The 21117-nt window shown below is 35.7% G+C and overlaps 1 protein-coding gene across 1 annotated transcript in view; it reads left to right on the forward strand.

The window, feature by feature from the left end:
- Positions 1-21117, forward strand: part of YME1L1 (YME1 like 1 ATPase) — a 33350-nt gene that overhangs the window by 2478 nt on the left and 9755 nt on the right. The window contains exons 2-10 of the mRNA XM_059912012.1: positions 2264-2395; positions 8235-8397; positions 8917-9015; positions 13228-13337; positions 14688-14838; positions 15246-15329; positions 16889-16971; positions 19088-19178; positions 19912-20064. Of these exons, the coding sequence (XP_059767995.1) occupies positions 2264-2395; positions 8235-8397; positions 8917-9015; positions 13228-13337; positions 14688-14838; positions 15246-15329; positions 16889-16971; positions 19088-19178; positions 19912-20064 (1066 nt within the window). The remainder of the gene's footprint in view (positions 1-2263; positions 2396-8234; positions 8398-8916; positions 9016-13227; positions 13338-14687; positions 14839-15245; positions 15330-16888; positions 16972-19087; positions 19179-19911; positions 20065-21117) is intronic.

Genomic DNA, 21117 nt, shown 5'->3' on the forward strand with positions numbered 1-21117 from the left:
AATGAGAAGAGGTACAACTAATTAAAATAAAACTTTTCAAGGTTATCGACAGGAAATTCCCTGGCGGTCCAGTGGTTAGGACTTCACACTCTCGCCGAGGGCCCAGGTTCAATCCCTGCTCGGGGAACTAAATTCCCACAAGCCGCACAGGGAGGCCAAAAAAACAAAACCAAAAAATGTATAGACAGAAAATATGTATCTCAAAATAATTTCATTCCTGTAGTTCTTTGTTTGTTTGTTTGTTGTTCTTGTTTTTCGGTCACGCTGCAAAGCTTGTGGGATTGAACCCAGGCCCTCAGCAGTGAAAGCATGGAGTCCTAACCACTGTACCGCCAGGGAATTCCCTGATTCTTGTAATAGTTTGAAAAGAGCTTATCGTTTCTTTCTGACTGTAAAAATAATACAAGCTAATTGCCAAAAATCCTGAAAAGAAAAATATAAATAAGAAAAATCACTTATAATTTCATCACCCCAATAGATCACAGTTTAGAATAAGTTCTTTCATCCTTTTAACTCTACACAAATATGTGTATGTATATTTTTTTTAAAAATGTTACATAAAGGTTTACGGCTCGCTTTTTTCATTTAAAAAACAATATTATGAATTTATTTCTGTATCAATAACCGTGGGATGAAAAGTCTTTAAGTGAAATCTGGAGTCAGATTATCTGGGTTAGAATCCTTCCTATAGTACTTTCTTGCTGAGAAAGTGTAGTAGTGTGATAGAAATGTAATAGTAACTAATGTTTATAGCTGTTAGGAGGATTAAATGAGATAATATAAGTAAAGTACATAGTTCAAAGTGTGGCATATAGTAAGAGCCCATTTAATTTAATCATTTGCTCAACAGATATTTATTTAGCATCTACTGTGTGCATTATTGTTGCACTGGGATACAGTATTGAATAAAATAGAGAAAGTAAGGTAGAGAAAAATAAAATATAAAGTGTTAAGTTATATTAAGTATAATGTAAAAACAGTTTATATTAAATAATTTATAAATAAAATAGAAAAAAATAATAAAATAGAGGAAAAAAACCCCTTGCCACATGAAACTTATGCTCCAGTGGGAGAATGTGGTATAATAAATAAAAACTATTTGGTCTTTGTTCCCAGTTCTTGGCACAGAGCTCCTAAAACCCTTGAAATTTCCTGTGTGATGGGCGTGTCTTTATTCTTAAAGCCCCTCTTTGGATCATACCTGGATTTACGCTAATGAGGTGACTTGGATTGGGATTTCTAGTAAACAATATATAGGTAAATAAGTAAATATATGAAGTGTGTTAGATAATGAAAATGTCAAGAAGAAAAAATAGAGCAGAGGAAGGCAACAAGGAATATTTTTTAGGGGAGGGTTGCTGAAATCTTACATAGGTTGTCCAGGGAGAAGATGCATGAAAAGATGACTTTTGAGTTAAGAACTGAAGGGAGAGCAAACTATGTGACTAACTGGACAGGCGAGAATAAACGGCAGTGTAAAGTCCTTGAGGTGAGGGCCTGCCAGGTGTGTTCCAGGAACAGAAAGGGGGATGCGGTGGTGGGAGCAGAGAGAAGGAAGGGGAACTTAGTGCTGGATCAATTCGGAGAGGTGATAAAGAGCCAGGGAGGGCTTTCTCTGTCATCGTTATTAGGACGTTGACTTTTATTGTGAGAATAGCCATTGGAGGGTTTTGAGCAGAGGAGTGATGAGAGCTGACTGGCTTTAATAGAGCAGATTCAGGGAGAGAAGTTAGGATGCAGTTGTAAAAATCCACATATAGATGATGGTGACTTAGAATAGGGTGGTGCAGTGGGGAAGTTGAAAAGTATAAAATTCTGGGTATATGCTTACTTGTTTCATGTCTGCAAAATATTTCATTTTTGTGGTGGTATCATTTGTGTAGCCACTCCCCTATTGGACATTTCTAGCTTTCCACAAATTTTCAAATATTTTGATGAAAACTGTCTTCTGTGCATATGCAAGCATAGATCATTACTTACTAGATTATTTCCTTGGAATAAATCCCTAGAAGTTAGATTGCTCGAATGGTGAAATGTATGTATTTTTAATACTTTTGCTGTATATAACCCCTATACTATCCTGAAGGGATATACCAGTTTTCTTCCTACCAGCAATAATCTGAGTATTTATAATTTTTAATGTATAGTTTTGATATACGGTGTATATTTAACTTTTTACAATACCCAATCCTGACAATAACTAGTTTTTTTCTGTTTTTATTTTAAAAAGCACTACTTATTTTCAACTTCTATCTTTTTATAGGTTACAGTTCCTCTGAGTCATCTCATCAATGCCTTCCATTCACCGAAAAACACATCTATTTCTGTCAGTGCATCAATTTCTCAAAACCAGCATCGAGATGTAGTGTCTGAGCATGAGGCTCCCAGCAATGAGGTAATAGTTTTTACCCTGGGTGTGTGAGAAAGTTTTTTTAGTTTAGTACATTGTAAACATGCCTGAAATAACTTTCTATGTTTAGGCATTTGTAACAGGGTGATTTCTGTCTTCAGCTTAATCTCCCTTAATCTCCCTTTTACGTTTAAAGATGTCCAACTCTGGCTTTGTTGTACATATAGAAATATTACTTTATTTTATTTTTAACATTTAATTTATAAAAAATTTCATGTGGCAGTGTATTGGTATTCACTTCCTACGTTACTGCTTGTAATGTTTAGATATTCTTTTGTGTTGCTTCAATGGTAGCAGGGAACCTACAGTTAACTACAGTTAACTCCATAATTCCCATAATTCTCAGGAAAGATAGAATAGCAAGAAGTTATCATCTACTGCCTTATAGGAGCTTTCAGTGTAATTGAACAATTAGAATATAGATACCTGAAAGTGAAATGTATAAGCTATGAAACCATACTTTGAGTATTCAGAGAATTATAAAATCATTGTGGCCTAGGATATAGCGAATTCCCAACCTAGGAACCTTGTGTTTACAAGATTCATTAATAAGATAGTTGCTTGTAGCTCAGACTACATTTTTCATAGTAAACATTATAATCTACAGTTAAGTTTCTCAGAAGCCTCTTTAACCATAAATAGCTTATGTTCTTAGTCCTGATATCAGGGGCTATGGCAAAGGACAGTAGAGGAGGAGTTGAAAAAAAGTTTGCGGGACTTCCCTGGTGGCCCAGTGGTTAAGACTCCACGCTTCCAATGCGGGGGGCCCGGGTTCGATCCCCGTTTGGGGAACTACAATCCCACATGCCATGTGGCGCAGCCAAAAAAAAAAAAAGTCTGCTTTTGGTGGGGGTGGGATGGGGAGTGGTTGTGAGGTGAGTCTTGGGATACAATTTTACTTAGATGAAAAGTTTGTCTTTATGCTTTCTTTTTTTTTTTTTTTTTTTCTTTTTTAATTTATTTATTTATTTATTTTTGGCTTCATTGGGTCTTTGTTGCTGCGCGCAGGCTTTCTCTAGTTGCGGCGAGCGGGGGCTACTCTTCCTTGCGGTGGGCGGGCTTCTCATTGCGGTGGCTTCTCTTGTTGCGGAGCATGGGCTCTAGGCATACGGGCTTCAGTAGTTGTGGCACATGGGCTCAGTAGTTGTGGCTCGCGGGCTCTAGAGAACAGGCTCAGTAGTTGTGGCGCATGTGCTTAGTTGCTCCGCGGCATGTGAGATCTTCCCGGACCAGGGTTCGAACCCGTGTCCTCTGCACTGGCAGGCGGATTCTTTTTTTTTTTTAAAGTATTTATTTATTTATTTATGGCTGTGTTGGGTCTTCGTTTCTGTGCTAGGGCTTTCTCTAGTTGTGGCAAGCGGGGGCCACTCTTCATCGCAGTGCGCGGGCCTCTCACTATTGTGGCCTCTCTTGTTGCAGAGCACAGGCTCCAGACGCGCAGGCTCAGTAATCGTGGCTCACGGGCCCAGCTGCACCGCGGCACGTGGGATCTTCCCAGACCAGGGCTCGAACCCGTGTCCCCTGCATTGGCAGGCAGATTCTCAACCACTGCGCCACCAGGGAAGCCCTGGCAGGTGGATTCTTAACCACTGTGCCACCAGGGAAGCCCCTATTCTTTCCTTTTATATTTTCTGCCAAATTCCTATTGCCTCTGTCTATAGGCAATCCATTCTTGTCTTCTGTTGTGACACCCTTCTTCCAAGTTACAGCCCGAGAGCTTTCCTAATAAGACTGCATGTATCAAAATTGCTACGTGCAGTAATATTATGTTCATTTTAGAAATTTTGGAAAATATTATGTAGGTAGAAGAAATTAAATTAACCTATGATCCTGCTTCTCTTTTTCTCACTTGTACTTTTATATTTTATAATAGTTGGATCATACTTTATATGCTGATTTAGATTTTGCTTGATCATTTAATAGTCTTAAGAACTTTTTATTCCATACATTTTCTTTATTTTTAATGACTTTCAGAGTGTTCATTTTATGATGTTCTATTGTTGGAAATTGTTTCCAATTTTTTGCTGCTCTAAACAACTCCATTTGTACTCTCTGTGGTGCTAAATGTTTGACTATTTCATCAAGTGAAATGGCTAGGTCAGTAGTGAAGTACATTTTGAGGGCTTGAAAAGTAGCTAACCTCTAGAAGCCAGTGCTGAGCTTAAGACTAATGGTCTCAAATACAGAATTGGTGTCTTATCCTCTGATTTACCTTCATTATTCCTATGGTTTATCACTGATGACCGTTTGTTATTGCTTCACAAACATTTTCATTCTTCTTAAGCATCCTCCCTCATCTCTACTCGCACTTCCTTTGCTCTGAGGTTACATTGCTTTCATCAGGTCTTGCTCATCCAAACACCCACTTCACAGCGCAAGCAAAAACTTTCAACTTCCTTCAAGCTACTGACCTCTTTTCCTGTTGCTTTCAGACTTCTTGAAAAAGTAGTACTCTGAACTTAATATCTATTCTTGCTAAACTTTTATTCATACTACATCCCATTGTAGTTTGGCTACTACTTTTACCATTTTATAGACTTGTTTTGGTATATTTTGTTGACTTCCTTAGCAGTAAGTACAGGCCTTTTTAAAAATCCACATCTTTTTCATCTTTTCCTTAGCATTTGACCTTGCTGAACATCCACTGCTTTCAAAATACTTTCATAAACTGAGGGATACTACATTGATGGGTTTTTTTTTTCTCTTTCTGTTTTGCTGGGCTTTTTTATTGCCAGCCTTTTACATAGTGTGTGTACATTTATCTGTAATCCAATTTTCATTTTGCATAGTCTCCCAGATTGTATATCTTAATGTCTATATATATTTTTATGCTGATAACTCCCAAATCTATCTCCAACTCTAAAGTATCTCTAAAGTTTTAAAGTAGTTATCTGGTGGCTTATTAAAATACCCCTCTGGATAGGCTCCAAGGACCTCAAAATTAAGATGTCTAAAACTGAGCTGCTTCCCCAGATTCCAGTGTAGTTGATCTTAGGGTGGTTTTAGCCCCTCTTCATCAGTATGGGTCCAACCAAGAGAGAGAGACCACATAGTCATTTGAACAGTGAATGTTTAATATAAAAAATATATAATTTTTTAGTTAATATTTTAAAAACCCTGGTCTAACAGGGGATTAGAATAACTAGGGATTGGCTAGTAATAAGTAAAGAAAATTCAAATATATAGGACTTGCGGATTCAAGAAGCAGCTAATCCTCCCAGGACTGAGAGCTTCCCAGGAAGAGTTCTCCACCCCTGGGCTGAGGTTCTGAGGTTGTTGGAGAGGGCATGGCCTTGGCTCACTGAATGGCCCAGGAGTCACTGGTGCCGTGCCAGCTGAACCTGATGGAAGTCTGCCCCCTTGGGTACCAGGAGAAGCTGTTCATGGGGATGTGTGTTACTGGAAAAGCTGCTGGGTACTGCTGGCAACTGTGCACTGTAGGAGCCAGGCTTTGGAGAAGCTGCACGAGTGGCAGGAACCACTCCTGGAGAAACCATGGGTGTTACGTTGCACACAGGAGCCTGCTGAGTGAACACAATAGCCTGAACCAGGAGCAGAAACTCCTCCTACAGTGTCTCTCCAGTGCCCTCTACTGACAGCTTGATGTTCTAGCCAACAAAGGAAAAATATTTAAAGGGCCCAGATCCATGAACATAGAGCCAAAAAAAGGATGAAGAGGAGCTAAGAGACAACAAATCAATAACCAGCACATCCATCCAGAACCCTTCTCCCTCACAATCCCTATACTTTACTGGTTTCTTCAAATGTCTGTTGTCTGTGACTTGGTATTTGCATCCTTCTTAGTCAGGGCTCGGTTTGGGTTCATACTATCTTTCTCTTGTTACATCAGCCTTGTGTTCTCCAGCTTATCATCTTTGTCTTCTATTTTCTTCCTATAAAACAAAACTAATGATATTAGCTATAGAATTAAATTCAAACAAGGCTCTTCACAATATGGCCATAGCCCATCTTTCTAGTGCTTTCTTCGGTCACTAAACTTTTTACTGCATCTCAAACATTCCAAGCCCTTTGATGACTTTTTGTTTGCCCTCTTCCCCAAGGTTTCTGCCCCCATCATTTGTGAATTAAGTGTTACTTCAGTGAAGCCTTATCACTTAGGAAATTAGTTGTTGTGTTCTCTTACGACTTTTCAAAAAATATCTCTGTAATAGCAGTTACCTTATTGTATGATAATTATCATATTCATATGTACCTTATTTCTCTTTATGTTCCTAGGACTTGATACTCAATATGTAAGGGGCATAAATTTCTGTCTTAGTTAAAAATCTGCATTTCCCTTTGTATTATAAATAGACTTTTTGGTTTCCCCATTTTAAAAGATAAAATATCTTTGTAGCTCTTGAATATTGTAGTCCTTCTGATTCCATTATAATAATGTGCTTTATATTCTACAGTTTTTATTACCTTAAAAAGCACCTTTTAAGTATTTTATTTCATCCTGCCTTTATCTTACTGTATATCCTAGGATATGTAGATGAGCAAGGCGTCATCTCTTCCATTGATCCATATTATCTTGTTGTGAAATAGGCAGGATATATTTTATAGTCATTTTCCTAATGAGGAAAGGGATTCTAAGGATATGAATGACTTGTCACAAAGCTAATATTTGACAAACTCCTGAACATCAATCCAGAGCTATGTAATCCAGGGATCTGACTACACCAGTCATAAAAAGTTGATGCTTTACTTGGTCTGTTTATTTTTGGTCTCCTTACTTGAAGTTTTAGCTGTTTGGGGCTTGTCCTTAGTGTCTCCCTGTCAGCTCATTTGGACAAGAAAATAGCTCACCCCTATCCTATTTCTAGTTATTTTAGAACTGTTTTAAAGTGAGTGTATTTTCTTGACTGGTTTTCACACATCTTCTACTTTGTTTAATTTCCCTCCTTATTAGAAGTTAGATATGGCTAACTTAACAGAACCTTTCAGTTCAAATAAGAATCTCAGCAATTCTTTATTGGATGGGCTTTTGTTTATGGTCATTAGGGACTGGAGGAAGCTTTAAAGCTCCATAGACTGGTGATACTATTGGGAATATGATTTTCTTAACCTGTCAAACCATGTGTCAAACCTCACATGACTGACCTCAGTAAAACTAGAACTAGAAAAATATTCATACAAATTTATTTATTTTATTTTATTTTTTTAAAGAAATTCACGTTCTTTTATTTATTTATTTATTTATGACTGTGTTGGGTCTTCGTTTCTGTGCGAGGGCTTTCTCTAGTTGCGGCAAGTGGGGACCACTCTTCATCGCGGTGCGCGGGCCTCTCACCATTGCGGCCTCTCTTGTTGCGGAGCACAGGCTCCAGACGCGCAGGCTCAGTAATTGTGGCTCACGGGCCCAGTTGCTCCGCGGCATGTGGGATCTTCCCAGACCAGGGCTCGAACCCGTGTCCCCTGCATTGGCAGGCAGATTCTCAACCACTGCGCCACCAGGGAAGCCCCAAATTTATTTTTTAAATATTTGAAAGAAACAGGGAATCAATACATTTGTTAGATTTTAAAAATTCATTGTTTCAATTGATAAGTACTCTTCAAGTTAAATAGCTTGATAATAATGCTTACTTGAGATAAACAACAAGGACCTACTGTATAGCACAGGGAACTGTATTCAGTATCTTGTAATAACTTGTAATGAAAAATAATCTGAAAAAGAATACATATATTTATACATATATAAGTGTATGTATATATAACTGAATCACTGCTGTATACCTGAAACATTGTAAATCAACTATATGTCAGTAAAAAAATAAAAATTAAAAAATAGTAATGCTTACTTGGTTGAATTAATCTTTTACAGCCTATACTTAACTTAAGGGACCTTGGATTATCTGAATTAAAAATTGGACAAATTGATCAACTGGTAGACAGTCTACTTCCTGGAATTTGTAAGGACAAGAACGTTTCTTCCCATTGGCATACATCTCATGTATCTGCACAGTCCTTCTTTGAAAATAAATACGGTAAGTTAATATATTTTGTGTTCCAATGAAGGTAAGCCATTCCAGTACTACTGATAATTTAATTGATACCACTTATTGATACACCTCTGGTTTCCGGTGTTTCATTACATTGTTGATTAGAGGTTTTTTGTTTTTTTTTTTTTTGATTAGAGTTTTGAAATTGTCTCTAGGAAATAGCAATTTTTTGTTTCTCCGTGCTCTTAGCTAAAAGTAACTTTAGCTAGACATATATATTTTTACCTCTTGGTTTGAATTTAATTTCATTGGCAGCTATATTTGTATATAATATAAAAAAAGATAATCCAATGGACAAGTGATAGACAGTAATGTGATGAAGAAATGTGATTAAATTTGCAATGCTTTTAGATAAAAATATCAAAAAGCAGAGTCATATATGGACAAATAAAAGGCAAAACTCATTTTGGTTTTTCTAATATTCGGTAAAATTATTTGTTGTATTTCATGACTTTTTTGTTTGTTTGACAGTTAGAAAATTTACTTTTTACAATTTCCCTCCAGGTTGCTTAGATATATTTAGTACTTTACGTTCCTCTTGCTTGTACAGACAACATTCAAGAACTCTTAAAAGAATTTGTTCAGATCTTCAGTACTGGCCAGGTATGAAGCAACAGTTATATTTATTTTGAAAAAAATAATAGATTTATTTAATCTATTCAGATTTGTCTTTCTTAATGATATTAATGATTAGAAACATTCATTTGTAGCTCACAGTAGAACTTGGAGAATATTTGGAATCAACTAGTTTGGGTATATCTGTGTAATTTTTAACCTGGGAAATATAACTAGATTTTGAATGTGAGTGACAAGTGCCACAGTAAAGGAAACTCTAGGGAGCTTACCTATAGCTGCTCCAAAACAATTAAGCACATTTGTTTACTTCTCTCATTTTCAAAATCCCATTGCAATGACAAAAAAAGGTAAAAATGAGAAAAATTCAGGGCAGCAGCAGAGCGGTTTTGTAAATGGACCAGAAATTTGATGACTTTCTGGAACTTATAAAGTAGATGAAACCACATTGATGTCAAAATCCAATATGTATTCATTCATATTTATTTAATATCAGGCACTACTGATAGGTGTTAGGCGAGAGTGATAGTTACGTAACTGAAAAAGCCATATGTTATCAACCCTCATGACGCTTATAGTAGAGTGACATGAAAGAGGTGTGTAATGCTAATTCCAGTAGAACTTAGGAAAAATCCCCAAGTTCTCAGTCAATAATAGTGAGCTCTGGGGTAGATGATTTAGTGAAACAGTTGAAAGATTGCGAAAAGCGGGCCAATCACAGAACAGATCTGGCTTGCAACTTTTAGACAAAAGAACACATTTGTAGTAAGGTGTCCGTGTGTGTATGTTGAAAGGGGACTTCTGGTTTGAGGGTTGATGCCAAAGAGAGAAACAAGATAGTAACCCAGGTTGCTTTGGACTTGAATCATACACTAAAGGCACCCGCTCATTTACCATAAGTCCATGTTTTGTAGTCTAAATATATTTACCACTTTGATAGTTTTGAGGACACCTGTCTGCAGTCAGTACTGATCACTATATTCTTCTTTACAAATACAAATGATTTGCAAGAATCTCCACATGTTTGAGGAAAATTTATAGCATGAAGGAGAGGCACCAGGTTGGGCAAAGAAATCTCTTTTGTAGTTCTTTGAAGAAATGGTTAATGTAGAAGACAGAAGAATACTTAAGAAGGATGATACACTCATTTTTAAATATTGAAGGAAGAAAAAATCTGAGCATGTATTAGGGTATAAAAAAATCTTAATAAATTTTCAAAAAGTTATAACTCAAAGGTCATATTCTCTGATCATATGATAAAACTGAAGTCAAATAATAGAAAAGATACCTTAAAAAAATTCCTAAATATGTGGAAATTTTTAAAGATACTTTTCTAAGTATCTTGTGGGTGAAGGGAATAGAAAACAAATTACAGACAATTATTCCTGAACCACAATGAAAATCTGCATATCTAAATCTTTGGGTTGAGGACAAACTGAAGCTGAAGGCATTGTATGAATTTTAGGAAATAAGGAAGATGGGAAATAAATTGATTAAATATTTATTTTTAGAATTCTTTAAAAGAACGTGAGAAATTAATATGGATGAGACACATTAAATTAAGTGAATATAATGGCAAGAAATGGTTTTACTTAATTAAATCAAGAATAAATTTAAGTTTAAGAAATTAACCACATTTAAGAAATGATGAGAAAATACAGTGTTAGAAGTGAAAAGTGGGAACTGTCACAGATAATGAAGATTTTTAAATTATAATGTATATAATTTTATATTGTAAATAAAAATATGTTGAAACAGATAATTATTTGAGTTATAAATTATTAGCAAAATTGACCCAGGAAGAGATAAGACAATAACTGTAAAATTTGAAAGATAGTATCTTTCGAATATAATCTCTTTGCCCCAAAGGCACTAGGCTCAGATGGTTTTATGGCTGTATTCTGTTTTCCAAGGTCAGGAGTCTTCCTGTTATTTAAAACCTTTTTTTTTTTTTTTAATTTATTTTATTTATTTATTTATGGCTGTGTTGGGTCTTCGTTTCTGTGCGAGGGCTTTCTAGTTTCCGCAAGTGGGGGCCAGTCTTCATCGCGGTGTGCGGGCCTCTCACTATCGCGGCCTCTCTTGTTGCGGAGCACAGGCTCCAGACGCGCAGGCTCAGTAATTGTGGCTCACGGGCCCAGTTGCTCCGCGGCATGTGGGATCTTCCCAGACCAGGGCTCGAACCCGTGTCCCCTGCATTGGCAGGCAGATTCTCAACCGCTGCGTTAAAACTTTTTTAATAAAGGAAAAGATAGACTAGGCTTCCCTGTTTATTCCATGAGATTACTGATACTAAAATATTAGTACAAAAAAGAATACAATAGATTAATTTCACTTAATATAGATATAGAAATCCTAAGTAAAGTCTAAAAAAGCACATATAGAAATATCCTAAAAAATATGATTAAGGAATACAAGAATGATTTAACATTAGGAAGTAGGTTAATTTATCATGTTAATTGATTAGACAAGAAAAGGATTATTATTTGTATATGATAAAAAGGCATGTGATATATCCTAATTATTATGCTTCCTAAAAACTTGTAGAATAGATACTTTTAAAATTTCTGAAGTGTATCTGTTTCTCATTAATATGAGAAACAGGATGTCTAGTATCCTGTTTTTGTTCAGTAATTTGGAGATCTTGAAATGTCTGATTAAAAAGAAAAAGGAAGTTTTATATAAGTTAAAAGGGGCAAAATTATAATTAGGTGATATGATTGTTTACCAGAAAATTCAATAAAATCAACTGAAAGGCTGCTCTGGTGCCATAGAAGATAAATGCATAAAAATCAATAGCTTTCTTATATCCTAGCAATAGGTTTTATTTACAGTTTGTTCAAAATCCATTAAATCTTGTATCCTGACAAGAAATATGCAACATGATATATATATACCCACACAGATGTATATATGTATGTATATGAAACCTGACTGAAGGAAATAAAAGAAGAGCTGAGTAAAATAAAGTGAGAGAGTACTGTAGTCCTTTTCAGAAGAACTTAGCGTTCTAACATTATCAGTTTGCACCCAGATTTTCAGTGCAGCTCCAATCAAAACTCGAAACATTGGTTAGGAAAATAAAGAAGTTGATTTTAAACTTGGGCATAAAAAGGGAATCAGATTATTTTCTTACACCTTTAAAAAGTTCCAAAGAACTGAAAACAAGTAGAAGTATTAGATGAAGTCATTAAACTGCCTTTAAAATCTTAGTGTGAGGATGAGACTCTTTAATCAAAGCACAGTGAAGAAAACACTAAAGATTAAAAGGCATGGCTTCATTAACCTTACAGATTACTGTATCACTTAATTAAAAGACAAAGACATTAAAATAAATGTTTGAAATATACATGACTAAAAGTATATATAACATCCATATTCTGCAAATGAAAATGGGAAAATATGAAAGGTCATGAGTGCTCAATTCACTAAAGAAATAAAAATAATCAATAAAAATTAAAAATGTTTTCAAAAATTTTCCTCACTTCTAATCTGAAATGCAAATTGAAACAAAATGTTACTTTCTGCCCATCAGATTTTGTACAAATTAAAAAGATTTTTATTTATATTCAGTGCTGCAAAGGATATGGAGGAAAGGACACTCATATTCATTGGTGGGTGTATAAATTCTTGACAACATCCTTTTGGAGGACAGTTTCTTAGTGTTAAACAATTCAAGTCTCACAGTGTCACTTTTAGGAATGTAGTATGTGTGTGGTGAAAGATAACATGTACAAGATTTTTAACTGCAGCATTATTTTTAGCAATAAAAACTAGGAAACAGCTAATGCCCATAGTAGGGAAGTAGTTGAGTAAATTACCATACCCTGATAAATTGGAAAACTGTAAACAGCCATTAAACTGAATGCACTGTCTGACCTTTTCTGAAAAATGTCCGTGATAAATTGTTAAGGGAAAGAAGACAATTGCAAAAAATTATGTACTATTTTTATAGAAAGAGCATGTTTTAATACATAGAAGTACAGTCATGGAATTGTTCAGTTGGTTACTTCTGGAACACTTCAGCACACTTGTAATTAAAGTCATTAAAATGGGTTGAATCTGTAAATCACCTTTACTTTTTCTTGGTAATTTTAAAATGTAAAAACAACAACAAAGAACTGTGTTAAAAAAATAAGATAATAACTAGGATGTACGGGAATAGTGTCAGAGTTTTTATTCTTACGTACTTTCCTTGTAAAAATTTAAAATGAGAAGTAAATGTGATACTGTTTGATTCAGTTTTCGTACAGTCTCGGGGTTTTAAAACTTTAAAGTCAAGGACACGACGTCTACAGTCCACTTCTGAAAGATTAGCAGAAACACAACATACAGCACCATCATTCGTGAAGGTAATTAGACCTTTTATGCTGTTGTTTGAAAAAGCAGTAATTTTCAAGTTATTAAAAAGAAGCTTCAATATCTGATTTCTGTTGCTGACTAATAGATTTTCTTCCATCTTTCCACTTAGGATAAGGGATTAATATCCTGTGTAATCAGTATAGCTAGAACTTTCCTGGGTGCCAAGCTTATCTTTCCATTAGCCTATTAGACATCTTCCTCTGTTGTTTTTTTTCCCCCTATCAATCTACACCTGTTTATGTATTCTTGGATAAGTAGCATCCACCCAAGCTAGAAACCTGCTGGACAGCTATGATCTGTCCATCTTCTCTCACCTCCCACATCCATTAATCACTAAAATCCTGTTGATCCAGCCTCTTAAGTATTTATTTCTTAAATCTGTCTTCATCCCCAGTTCCACTGCATAGATAGACCATAGTTATTTCTTGCCTAGATTCCTCTCATAAACACTCATTTAGTCTCCTTGCCTTTAGTTTTGCTACCTTTAGCCCAGCCTCCAGACTGCCATCCACCAGACTGTCTAAAATGTATCAGTGTAATGGTTGTATTCCTCTGCTTTATTGTCAGACTTCTGCCATGGTACATATGGCATTTCATCATTTGGCATTCTGCCTACCATTTTTGTGTTCTCCTCTTTCAGTGTGCCCCCTCCTCTCCCCCTACCCTCCTTCTCGCTCGGTTTTTAAAAGTCCTGTCAAACAAGATTGTTTATAGCTCTTGAGCACTAAAGGCTGCTGTTTCATGGCTCTGTCAAATTATTCATGCTCTGTGTTCCCGTGGTTTAGCTATGCCATTCTCTGTAAGGCCTTTACTGACTTCTTAGGTAGCATTTGTTTTACCACCATACCTAGTACCTCTAACATAGTATCAAAATGACTTCAAAAACTTAGTTATTTGTGTATCTCTGCCCAATAGACTGAAAACATTCAGATGATTGGTTATTTATCTTTACATCTTCAGAACTTATACAGGACCAAGTATATGAAAGGTGCTCAGTAAACATTTAATAAATGAATGAGGTTTTTCCTCCAGCAGAAATAAAGGAATGTGACCTATTCTAAGCCATTAGAACCCTAAGTCAACATGTGACCTGTTAAGTGTTTTCAGTATAGTTAGTGGTCTTATGTAGAGAGTTTCTCTATATTAATTGATGCAAGTATAGGGTCCAGTGTTAGTTTCCTAGCCATTGATTATTTATTGTTGAGTCTTAATTCTTCACATTGACAATAAAAATTTTTAATTCTAGAATTTTAATGAATTTTTTTGTGAGTGGTTGTTATATTTTGGGGGAGTATTATCTGTATAGTCAGCTGATACTGATGTGTTGTTTGCGTATTTAGGGGTTTCTTTTGCGGGACAGAGGATCAGACGTTGAGAGTTTGGACAAACTCATGAAAACCAAAAACATACCTGAAGCTCACCAAGATGCATTTAAAACTGGTTTTGCAGAGGGTTTTCTGAAAGCTCAAGCACTGACACAAAAAACCAATGGTGAGTTGATTTGGCAGCATCCATGTTTAGGGAAGAATATCCGAAAGAAAGTTATAGTCCTGCCTTTAAGTGATTATAATAACTTTTCTAACAACTTTCCAACATTTTATTGGTTATATTTCGTTATATTTGTATCTTAAGCTGTGGTGTAGAAGTGGGAATATCTGCTGGCACTTTTCACTTTCTGAAGTGAGAAGCCAAAGTCAGCGATAGAAGCATGAGTGGCTTCATGGAGTTTTTGGTAACAGGTGCTGAAAGGCAATCATGGAGATTATGTAAAACATGCCAGGCTCCAAAATTGCATGTGGTGAAATGTGCTTACCATCAGTAACCTAATACTTGCATTTCATTGAGCTGTCATTTCTCATTGATATAATTTGATTTAAGGCTTTTTCTTTTTTCTCCAGATTCTCTAAGAAGAACTCGCCTGATTGTCTTTATTCTGCTGGTAGTTGGCATTTATGGACTCTTAAAAAACCCATTTTTATCTGGTAGAGGCTCTTTATATTTATCTGACTTTTTTTTTTGTCTTCTATATACTCATTTCTTTTTCATAGTTAGTCTATCTAAGACTTAGAGATAAGAAAACATTAATGTTTATAGTTCCAGGGTCTAGGTCTTTCATTCCTAAGTCAAGACTTCTCAGATTGGGTCACTTTAAGATTGTTTTTTGCATTTAAATTAAAGTTCCAAGGATTACATTAGAGTTGTTTTTTGCATTGAAATTAAAGTTCCAAGGATTATGTTAGAGTGGAAATGTTAGATCGACTTCTGGTAGTGGTTAGTTCCCCAGATTTTTAGAAAATGAAACCTATCCAATAATAAAAATTTTTTTTTTTTTAATGGCTGAGAAGAGTATCTCATTTTTTAAAAAAATTAATTAATTTATTTATTTTTGGCTGTCTTGGGTCTTCGTTTCTGTGTGAGGACTTTCTCTAGTTGTGGCAAGCGGGGGCCACTCTTCATCGTGGTGCGCAGGCCTCTCACTATCGCGCCCTCTCCTGTTGCAGAGCACAGGCTCTAGACGCGCAGGCTCAGTAGTTGTGGCTCACGGGCCTAGTTGCTCTGTGGCATGTGGGATCTTCCCAGACCAGGGCTCGAACCCGTGTCACCTGCATTAGCAGGCAGATTCTCAACCACTGCGCTACCAGGGATGCCCCAATAATAAAATTTTAAAAACATGTAGAAGAATTTTATAATAGCAATACAAAGTGTAATAGTCATCTATTTCAAAGACAATAATAAATTGAATTTTGTAAAAATTAACTTATATGGAAAATTACTTTAAATAGAGTCCCAGATTTTCTCAGTTTGCAAGTCTAAAATGAAGTAATAATGTCAGGTTTAAGCGGTTCCAATTGCTTTTTCTACTATCATTCAGTTTTTACCCCGTGTTTTCTCCTTTCTTTATGATGGATTACCTTGAGAGAAAAAAACTGATTTACAATTAAGAACATTGGTTGACCTGTATAAGGAATCATTCACAGAACTTGCATGTAGCCCCAGTTATTTTAAAAGTTGTTAGTGGCATCAAACCTGAGATGAGGTTTTAACATCTAGGAATAGCCTTTTTATATCTAGATTTGCCTTCTCTTGTCTCCTTTTTTTCAAAAAAAAACCAATATAGGGATGATAGGTGATACCAGCAGGGTGGTGGAGGGGTGGGATGAGCTCTGATGATTATTCCTTTGTGTTTCTTAATTATGTACAATGGAGTTTGAGAACCATTGGTTTAAATTTTTATTATTCGATATAAGAAGAGGAAAATTCTTAGTTTTAATTGGAAAGGCAAAGATGTCATTTTATTATGAATCATTTATTCCTTGAACACCATCTCAAAATCCAGAAGACCTAATATCTACTCCTCACACTGATTAAATATATGTGAACTTAGATATTTAATTTTTCTGGGCTTTCTTGCATCTGAAAAATATGGTAGTTAGAATTTTATGAATCTATCAAATATGTAAACATTTTTTTCCTGAAAAATAAGGTAGTTGGAATTTTATGAATCTATCAAATATGTAAACATTTGTTTTTGTCCCTTTAGTCCGCTTCCGGACAACAACAGGGCTTGATTCTGCCGTAGATCCTGTGCAGATGAAAAATGTTACCTTTGAACATGTTAAAGGAGTAAGTTAAAAAGTTTACCTTGATCTCCTCAAACATGATCTTAATTGTATTTTATTATTCTAAAGGTTGAAATAATAGAAAATATATATATCGGTCTCTGCCCCATGTTCCTGGCACAGAGGTCCTAAAACCCTTGTAATTTCCCAAGTGCCAAGAGCACCAGGAGCATCTTTTGTTTTACTGTTTGGTCTTTGACCCCGGTTCCTGACCCAGGGCTTCTGAGTCCCTTAGAATTTCCTGGGCGATAGCAGTGTCCTTTGTTTGTTTTTTTTTCCCCCCTTGGCCACACTGCACGCAGCTTGCCGGATCTTAGTTTCCCAACCAGGGATTGAACCCGGGCCCACAGCAGTGAAAACTTGGAGTCCTAACCACTGGACCACCAGGGAATTCCTGCAGTGTCTTTTGTTCTAATGAGGTGGCTCTGGGTGGGCGCCTGGATGGGGGCCGGTCACCAGAAAGATCAAGCCATGATTAGGATCTTAGAACTTTCACCTCCACTGTATTCTCCAGAGAGGGGAGAGGGGCTGGAAAGGGAGTTAATAATTGATCATGCCTATGTGAGGAAACTCCCATAAAAATCCCAACAGGTCCGGGTTCAGGGAGCTTTCAGTTGGTGAACACGTGGAGGCGTGAGGAGAGTAGCGTTTTCAGAGAGGATGTGGAGGGGCCTTGCCTCTTCCTGTGTCCCTTGCCCTACCTGTCTCTTCCTTCTGGCTGTTCTGTCCTTTCGTAATAAACCAGTAGTCTAGCACCTAAACTGGTTTCCTGAGTTCTCTGAGCTGCTCTAGCAAATTAATCAAACACAAGGAGGGGTTGTGGGAACCTCCAATTTATAGCCAATTGGTAGAAGCACAGAGACAACCTAGACTTGGGATTGGCATCTGAGGTGTGTGTGTGTGGTGGTTAAGTCTTGTGGGACTTTTGCCCAAAGATGTGTTTCATGTTCACCCCTTCCCAGGTACTTTCTTTTTAACACTGCCCAATGTACTTGAGCTTTCTCACTGAGAGTTATTTAAAGTTGTGTAATGTGAGGTTGCAGGTTGGCTGCAAATATGTTATTACGCCAGTGTAATTTAAAATAAATAAATATGTGAAAGTACACATGCAGAGGCATTTTTAATTTACATTGGTAGCCAACATTTTAAAATTGAAGTTTCACCCACAAAAAGATTTCCGGGTTGTTTGTTCATTTGTTTTTTGAAAATTGAAGTCTGGAGCACTAGGCCTGTATTCTTTGGCAGAGCCATGTTGTGGTTGTCTTTAAAGGGACTGTTGCTTTCCAGTTCAGCACATTGCCACCACTGTTGTTTTACATCTGGCCTTCTGCACTCATTGACTGATACCGTTTTGCCACTAGGAATTTGCATTTGTGACTTCTGGTTATATGCTGACTAGGAAAATGGCTCACCATTTTTGATAGGCAGCTTTCTTAATCTTATATCAGAGTTTTAAAGTTGAACTAGTATTCTGATTGCCATTTTTGTTGGCCAGATTGGGCTTTATTTTTGCTAGGAATCTCAATTCTGCAATATTTTATATTTTGGAGATTAAATGTTTTAAATTTTTTTTACCACAGCCATTTATAAAACAATGTTAGTACACTATAGCTTAATTTTTCTCACTGTCCTTTGGCATTTGTCAGGAACTAAATCGTTTATAATCTAGTAGTAGTTCCTTGTAATGAAAATGATCTCATAACTAATCACAAATTAATGTTATAACTTAAACACAGACTTCCTTATCATTAATATATAGTAAGTCCACATAATTTGCCCTTGAAGCTTATAACCAGGTCCAACAAAGTTTTGGATTTGAAACTTACTAGGTGACTCTTTATATTAAATGCCACTGACACATTTAACGAGAATTTTGAATATAACAGTTCTTTTTAACCAAAGGAAGCAGTTAAAAAGGGTTTTTGTTAGGATATATAAGGAGACTTCATATAACTGGCATTGAGGGTCAGGAGAAAACTCTGAGTATTTCTAAAGGGGCCTTTTTGTATACTTTCAGTGAAACAAAAAGCCAAGTTAATTTAATCTACAGTTAAATTTATGATATTCAAAGAGGGTATCTTGGTAATATAATAATTATTTGGTAAATTGTATCACTTTAGGTGGAGGAAGCTAAACAAGAATTACAAGAAGTTGTTGAATTCTTGAAAAATCCACAAAAATTTACTGTTCTTGGAGGTAAACTTCCAAAAGGTAAGATATCTTCCCTTTCGCATAACTTGACAAAATACTGTAATATGTCACTAATTTAACTTTTATCAGATTTGACTGATCAAAGTTTAATTCTTAATTGCTATTTTACAAATAAGTGCTCATTCTGAACATACTGTTCTGTAATCTTTTTTTTTTTTATTTGGTAATTTAAAATTTTGTTATAATTTCAAACTTTAAGTAAATTACAACAATAAATAGTACAAAGAACTCCCTCCATACTTTTAACTCATGAGACTCAAAATTTTTTTAACGTTTTGTTCTATTTGCTCATTCCTTTCTTTACATAACATGTATTTTTAAACCATTTGCAAGTAAATTATAGATGTCATGCTCCTTTGCCCCTAAATACCTCATTGTGTATTTCCTAAGAATTACGGATATTCTCTTTACACCACTTCAGTACAGTTATTAAAATCAGGAAATTTAACGTAGATCCAAAACTATTATCTAATTCAAAGTCATATTCAAATTTCAGCATTTGTCCCAATATGTAAACAGTATTTAAATGATATAGGAGAATTAGTTAAGGAGCAGATCCTGAAGTGAATCATTAGTAGAGACAAATAACGTTTTGGCTATGTTTCGAAATATTGGTCATTGATGTGCCTTCAACTGCAAAGCTATATAAATTAATAATTATTTGTTATAAGTTCATGTCAGGCTTTGTTTCTCATTTTTAATTTGAACCACTCTTGTTTATTTTTACTTTTAGGAATTCTTTTAGTTGGACCACCAGGGACAGGAAAGACACTTCTTGCCCGAGCTGTGGCCGGAGAAGCTGATGTTCCTTTTTATTATGCTTCTGGATCAGAATTTGATGAGATGTTTGTGGGTGTGGGAGCCAGCCGTATAAGAAATCTTTTTAGTAGGTTTTAATGTATCTTTCATACAGTACTAATTTCTCTTAACTTTAGGGGAAGAGGGTTTCTTACCCTTTCTTTGCTACCTGTTTCTGATTGATATAATTTGCTGAAGTAGCCATTGTAGGGTTCTGGTTTCAGATAACTTAGTGTGTGAGCTAAAATAGAACTGTACTTTCTTTCCCCAATTAGTCGGAAGAGCTAGTGGAAGTGCTAGATTGCTGGGTGAGGCTGGGCGCTACTGAAAAGCTGGGTTTTTGTTTGTTTTGTTTTGGGGGTTTTTGGGGTGTGTTTTGTTTTCACCTTATTTATCAATTCTTTTCTTTTTTTTTCTTTTAACTTCTTTATTAAGCTGGTTGCATAAAAGATATACATTCTCCTATTGACAATTCTTGTCATGAACAAAAGAAACAAAAATAAGGCAATAGTAAGATGTGCTTCACATATAAACAATCATGCGGTAGTAGGAAATCTGGCCCTGTACAACAAAAATATTAGGTAGCAAAATGTGAATAAGCCCCGTATTCAGAAGATATCCAGATGTGTGAGCAAAGACAGCACACCCGTAATAGAACCCACTTAGGTTCCTTGTTTATTACGCATAATTCCTTAATTATCCATTTGTGAAATAAGAATAAACATTAAGAAACATGAGATCCAAATTGCATTCATTTTCACAATATCAATACTAAACTCAAAATAGCAACTTCATTGAATATAAATGTTAAATGTTTCAAAAGTAAAAGGCAATCTTAATTTTTTGTAACCCTATGAATAGAGTCTGCAAAAAAAGGTAGATTATTTTACTCTACTTACAAGGAGACTAGGCCTCAGCCTGCACTGAAGGAGTATGAGCAACAAAAGACAGCAAACAAATATCATTAGGAGTAATGCCCGTACATATCAAAATACCTCGATGAACCATGTTCTACTTATATAGCCAATCTATTAAATAACCAGCATAATGGAAGCTTACACCTCATGCAAGAGAATTACTAAATTGACTATATATCTATTAGAAATTTCTAAACCCCACTCCCAAAACAATTTTAGTACAC

Source organism: Balaenoptera ricei, chromosome 2 (genome assembly GCF_028023285.1).
Source record: "Balaenoptera ricei isolate mBalRic1 chromosome 2, mBalRic1.hap2, whole genome shotgun sequence".
NCBI classification, from domain to species: Eukaryota; Metazoa; Chordata; class Mammalia; order Artiodactyla; family Balaenopteridae; genus Balaenoptera; species Balaenoptera ricei.